The following is a 5,949-nucleotide window of genomic DNA, read 5'->3' as shown; positions in this document are numbered from 1 at the left end:
CTTTTTTTTTTTTGCTTGTCTATCCTATTACTATAGAAGAGTATGGAGATAACTCTAAATTGATAGTTGTGTTCTATACATTTCTGACTTAAAATGCCACGTTGTTTTAGAAAAATGCAGTTACCTAATTCAAGTCAAATGTTCAGCTTCTATATAATTTTTAAAGTAAGGACCAAAAAACTGGAAAAATGATAGCTTTTATCAAGTCAATAATTGAAAAGGTAACGGTCGACGAAGAATAATCACAGCACTTCCAAACTATGGCATCAAAAATCTTTCTAGTAATTTATTATACAAAACATTTACTTTACAATGTAATCACAATAATTTGATTAACTAAAAACCTGCTTTCTTATCGCCACCTTCACACCCTCTTCCATCCATTCCCTGCCTCAGAACTGGAATATTCACGTAAGTAATTTGTCTCTGATCCTCTGATGACATTCTCTTTGGGGCAGTCAAACTCAGAACACCATCGCAAGACAACTTGGATTCTAACCTGTTTACATCGTACTCCTGGGGCACCAGAAACATCCTGGAAAAGTGTCTGGAAACGCTGCCGTGCTCATCCAAACGTTCGGTGTGACTGCCCTCCACCACAACTTTATTAGACTCAGTTATCTTCACGGATATTTCGTCAGGCTTAAAGTGTTGCACGTCAATGTATACTTGAAAGTCGTCTTCGGGAGGGTCGAGCGATATCAGGTCTAGGTGATTGGCAAGCTCATCCAACAGTTTAGAGGCGAGGAACGAGTCCAAGGTGCAAGAGCTATCGAAGAAATAAGGGAGAAGACTCATGTTTTTGAGTGACTTTTGCTTTGATTTATGTAAAGTTGACGTAAAATGACTTTAGTTGTAAAGTACAGTAGAGTGCTTATTCTTGGTTCTTCTATAATAAATATGAATCGGTATGCTTATAAAAGCTAAAATAAATACACCTCGTTCAGTGCTCTGGATTTCTAAAGGTTAGGGTTTAGCTTTATCCACTTTTTTACTTTTAATCTACTTTCTACAATGACATTTTGGTGAACATTTTTATCAGACTGGGCCATCAGATAGTTGTGTTATTTAAAAGAGTTAAAATAAAAGACACACAAAATGCATTTCAATTTTTTAATAATTCTTAACAAAGAATAAGAATTAACAGTATTGGGACTTGCTAAATTTGTCCTATTCAAGATAGTAGAATCATAAAAGACTCTCATTGTTTTAGTGCAAATTCCCAAAAAAAATAAAGCTTATAACTTTTATTCCTATATAAATCTACTTACTACTCTAGTACTCTACTTTAGTCTTTTGGGGAATTGTTTTGCTATTTCTGGCCTTAGTGATCCAATTAGGATATTCTATTAAGAATACGGACTATTTTTGTCATACGGATTATATGACAAAAATGAAAATGGCATTGCTCGATTCCATGTATTGATTAGAGTGATTTATTTGTATTTCACAGGTTTCTCTGGTTTGGAATTTTTTGATATAGACTATCTGTTCCAGTTTTATATCACATATTTACCTTAAGGAAATATGTATGGGTACATATACAAGTAGATACTTTTGGTGATTTGCTTGGTTTGATTTAAATTTGTAAAAATTAGGAGAAATAGGTATTTGCGCAACTAGGGAAGAAAGTTCAAGGGTGCAAAAAGCAGTTTACTCCAGAGTTGCGCATCTAATTTTTTCTACGACCAATGCTATGTTTTATGAAAAAAAAGCAAAGATATGTTTGTCAATTTGTCAAGAAAGTGACAAACTGTCTTTAGAAAGTGTGACTTACTGGTGGCACTTTTTCTCTAGTACTTTCAGTCCCTCATGCACTTTCACTTCCTAGGTAGTAAAAGTGATATTTTCATCTCTCAAATATGGGAGGAAAATCTTATTCTCTATAGGGGTCGTAGAAACAAGTAATTTTTGCCGTTTTTGTGGCTGAATGACAACTTGGTGAAAGTTTTGCCCTGCGATTTTAGAGGAGGGGAAAATGAAAGAAAGAAAAACTAAAAATTGTATAGCAAAAGAAATTTATTGAATTGAACTTGCAAAATTTACAACAAAACCCTAAGTAATGAAACTTATACAAAAAAAGTACACCTAACTACTAGATAATACTTAAATGAACAAAATCAGTACTTGCATTATTAATAAAAATAATAAATTAAGTATTAAATCTACTTCTTTTGTTCGACAGCCTGAGTTTTAGCGGGTTCCCCAGTTTGAGTAATAGGAATAGCCTTATGATCTACAGCTTTAGATTCTACAGGAGGTGCGGTGATGGTCAACACCCCATCCGAAGACAATTTGGACTCTACTTTTCCAATGTCATAGTTTTTAGGAAGGACGTACCTCCTCACGAAATGCCTCTGGATAAAACCGTGTTCGTCTTGTTTCTCCTCGTGTTTGCCTTCGATGGTGAGCACATTATCCCCTGTCACTTTGACGGTTATTTCTTCAGGTTTAAATTGCTGGACGTCCAAATTGGCTTGGAACTTGTCCTTATCGAAGCTGACGGTAGAACCAGTGTCTTGCAGGTTGGATCGCCAGTTTCTGAGATATCCAGCCGGGGTCCTGGTCAAGAGACGGTTGTTGAGGTGGAGTGGCTGCAGCAAGTCGTCGGCGTCAAGACCAAGTCCAAAATGCTGGTCCAGGATCCTGGATGGACGTGGATACAGCGAGAACACGGGCTCGTCCAATAAGTATGGCAACAAAGACATTTTGGCTTTTTTTGGATACTTTTTAAACGCGACTTGTATTTACTTGGAGCTTTTTCGCTTTCTGCGTTCGCTTCAATGAAATCGACTGACTTAGGGAGCCGTCGCCGTGGTTTTTATAGTGAGACGGAGGAACGTTAGAACGTTCGAGGTTCGTATCGAACCAAGCCGGCCGGCGAACGACATTTCGGGAAGCTGATCACGTGGTGTTTGGACGTCCAATCGAAGCACGAGAATTGTCTAGAGTGCGAAACTGTTTATTGTAAAATGTGAACAAACGTTTATCGGGTTTGTTTTCGTTTTCTCAACGTTTATCCACCTGTACGCTAGAGCAACAGGATTGTCAAAATAATGTTTTTTAAACTGAATTGGGATGTTCTCGAAAGTAAAGAAAAAACGTTTAATTACGTTTACATTGATTCTTATAGGTACTCTGAATACTGGTTTATTTAATAAAAATGAATTTAACAAGAAACGCAGATTTCATAATTAAATTTTTATTTCTTAAGAAAAAATTAAAGAATTTTGATACCAGAATAAAATTGCAGTTTGAAAAAAACGCTTTGATCAATATTTTAATTTTATTGCATGTTCAATCTATTAAAAATACAAAATCGTAACATAGAAAAATGCCAACAATATGATGACAGGGAAAATATGTTAAGACCCAAAAGCAAAAAGCTCATTATGGATTTTTTTAATTCTTTATGTTTGTGACATGATTTTTCTATTAAAATCTAGGCATACAACAGCAATGGTAATGACACAAATATTTCAAAATAATGCAAACAATAACAAAAATGAGAGAAACTTTCTTTGACACATTTTCATTCTGCCATACTATTTCCAAATACAAATTACAATTTTTCTTTCTGATTTAATATGATACATAGTAAAAAGTAACAAAAATTTCAGTCTGGATAGTACATTTCGTTTTCATTATCAAGGTCAAGCATGCATTCAAAAATTCGTGTGTGGTTTACCTACTCTGCTAAATTTAAGTTTATTGCAAATACACACTGAGTTACTAGAACCAAATCGAAAATATTGAACAGAACCGTACTGGCCATACTGAAAATATGGGGTTTTGCTAATAGAAAAAACAAGAAACTGCCAGAAAATACTTTATTGCTGAGCTGTTTACTTTTGTTCATTCTAGAGTGTCATTCACATTAAATAACTGATAAAGTTTATCAATAGTCATGTGTCATGTGTACTGCTTAATTTTCAATTCAATTAAGCCATAAAATGCTAAAAATAACTGTTTTTTTTTGCAAACCTGTGAGATAATTGATTTTATTTTTTGAGCTTTAATTATTCAGGAAATGTTAATTAAAATATAGGTTAGAGAATTTGCTCGAATATGGTTAAACAAAATTTCCAAATATTTTCATCAACTTCCTATTGTCAAACGAAGTTAGAACGTTTATTTTGTGATATAACGAATATTGATACTCTGTGGATGTGGTGGACACCTGGACATTTAAAACGCGATTATATTATTTGATAGATTTCAGTTAATGAAATTAATAAACATTTCACAAAACAAACAAACAACAGGAGATATAAAAAATATTTTGTTCAGGGACTATTAAAAGTTAATTATAATTTATAAAATTAAATACCGAGGGGCATTTGAATAATAATAAGCATTTTTGCTTATACTTGCAAAATATTAAATAAGTGCTTCAAGTCTATTAGTTATATGCAGTACTTAATAAGTAGGTATAGTCTTTGTTTGGGACAAAATGACCTAAAATGTTCTAAAATTCGTTGATAGAAATTATATGAGAAAAATAATTACAATTTTGCAAGTTATATTCAAAATTGCCTAATGCCAAAAGGTTTTTTAAAATGAAACTCCATTTGCTTAATCTAATCAGTAAATATTATCAAATATTCTATAAATCTCTGGATAGGATATGGTAAATACGTTTAGGCTTCGTTTATCGAAAACGTTTTACTTGCGTATTTTAATAACTAACCATCATCCCATATTACATACACCCTTTCATGTTTTTTTTTTCTTTAGAATAACTGCCCTTCGAGAACATTTCCGATCGATTGTCAGGGCAAAAGGTCACTGTCCTTGCCTGTGATACACAGCGAGAGTATTTCAGAAAGCTTTTTTTCCTTAATAGTTTTACTTTACTAGAAGCTGAACTACAAAATTCTAGTAACAAATCGACCAAAAAAACAGACCAATAATTGTTTTTATAATTAGAATTTGCCGGCTAAACACAAACTATACAGACATTGGCGCATTCTAAACGCACGCGGGCTGGTCTCGACGTTTCTAGATCGTCGAAACAGCATATAAAAACCCACCTCGGAACGAACCGAGGCAGAGAATTTCGAGTAAAGCGACGCAGCAAAAGCTCCGAAAGCAGTGAAATAGTCAAAAATGTCTCTACTACCACTCTTGTTCGACGAGATTGCTCCACGTCCCTCTAGGAACTGGATTACCGCCCTCCAGCCTGAAGAGGTCATCCACCCGATCCGAAACGTGTTGAGTCAACTAGCCCACCTGGACAAGGACCTCTCCATTCAAGTGGACAAAGACAAATTCCAAGCCAATGTGGACGTACAACAGTTCAAACCTGAGGAAATCACCGTTAAACTGGAGGGTGATAACACCGTCATCATTGAGGGCAAACATGAGGAGAAACAGGACGAACACGGTTTTATTTCCCGGCATTTTGTGAGGAGGTACGTGTTGCCCGAGGACGTGGACGCTCAAAAATTGCAGTCCAGGTTGTCCAGTGACGGAGTGTTGAGCATTTCCGCACCGAAGAAACCGGAAGGAAAGCAAATCGAGAGCAAACATATTCCCATCACATTCACTGGACCTGTGAAGAGTGTGGAACAGAAAGGACAGCAGGGTGATGCAAAGAAAGCTTAATTTTTAGTTCCTCTTTTGTATATTTTTTTTACAGACTGTTTTTCAAGTGATACTAATTAATTATTACAACTAATGTGGCTATAACTAGGATCTTAGTAGGTTAGTTAGCCTGTACAATCTTTTTTTTTTGTATTATTAGTTCAATAAAGTTTCAGTTTCTTTTTTGAAAAACTGGTTTGTTTCACTTTTTGAGTTACATATTATCTACCTTGCACAGTGCAAGTTGCACTTCTTTCTATTAGACTAAGAATTTTTTTTAGATTAAGAATTTTAAAAATGATTAAAACTGAGAGGGTGTTGGTTAAGTGCTTTTGAAATCTCGCAAACATCAAGAACTCGATA

General features: G+C 34.7%; 1 protein-coding gene and 2 pseudogenes across 1 annotated transcript; 1 reads left to right on the top strand and 2 right to left on the bottom strand.

The window, feature by feature from the left end:
- Positions 1-272: 272 nt before the first annotated feature.
- LOC145726889 (heat shock protein 23-like) lies at positions 273-909 on the bottom strand. Its single transcript, XM_081976173.1, has one exon. It carries the CDS (start codon positions 796-798, stop codon positions 337-339), a length of 462 nt encoding a protein of 153 aa, XP_081832299.1. The 5' UTR covers positions 799-909; the 3' UTR covers positions 273-336.
- A 1,092-nt stretch (positions 910-2,001) lies between these two features.
- Positions 2,002-2,822, bottom strand: LOC145726886 (protein lethal(2)essential for life pseudogene; annotated as a pseudogene).
- Positions 2,823-5,047: 2,225 nt separating this feature from the next.
- On the top strand, positions 5,048-5,778 carry LOC145726887 (protein lethal(2)essential for life pseudogene; annotated as a pseudogene).
- Positions 5,779-5,949: the final 171 nt, after the last annotated feature.

The sequence above is a fragment of the Ips typographus genome, linkage group LG3, assembly GCF_016097725.1.
Source record: "Ips typographus isolate SLU linkage group LG3, UJ_Ityp_2.0, whole genome shotgun sequence".
NCBI lineage: Eukaryota > Metazoa > Arthropoda > Insecta > Coleoptera > Curculionidae > Ips > Ips typographus.
This window is presented reverse-complemented; position numbering and strand designations above follow the sequence as displayed.

Bases quoted from the DNA above. Each gene is read 5' to 3' on its own strand.
- LOC145726889 (XM_081976173.1), bottom strand. From the start codon at position 798: ATGAGTCTTCTCCCTTATTTCTTCGATAGCTCTTGCACCTTGGACTCG.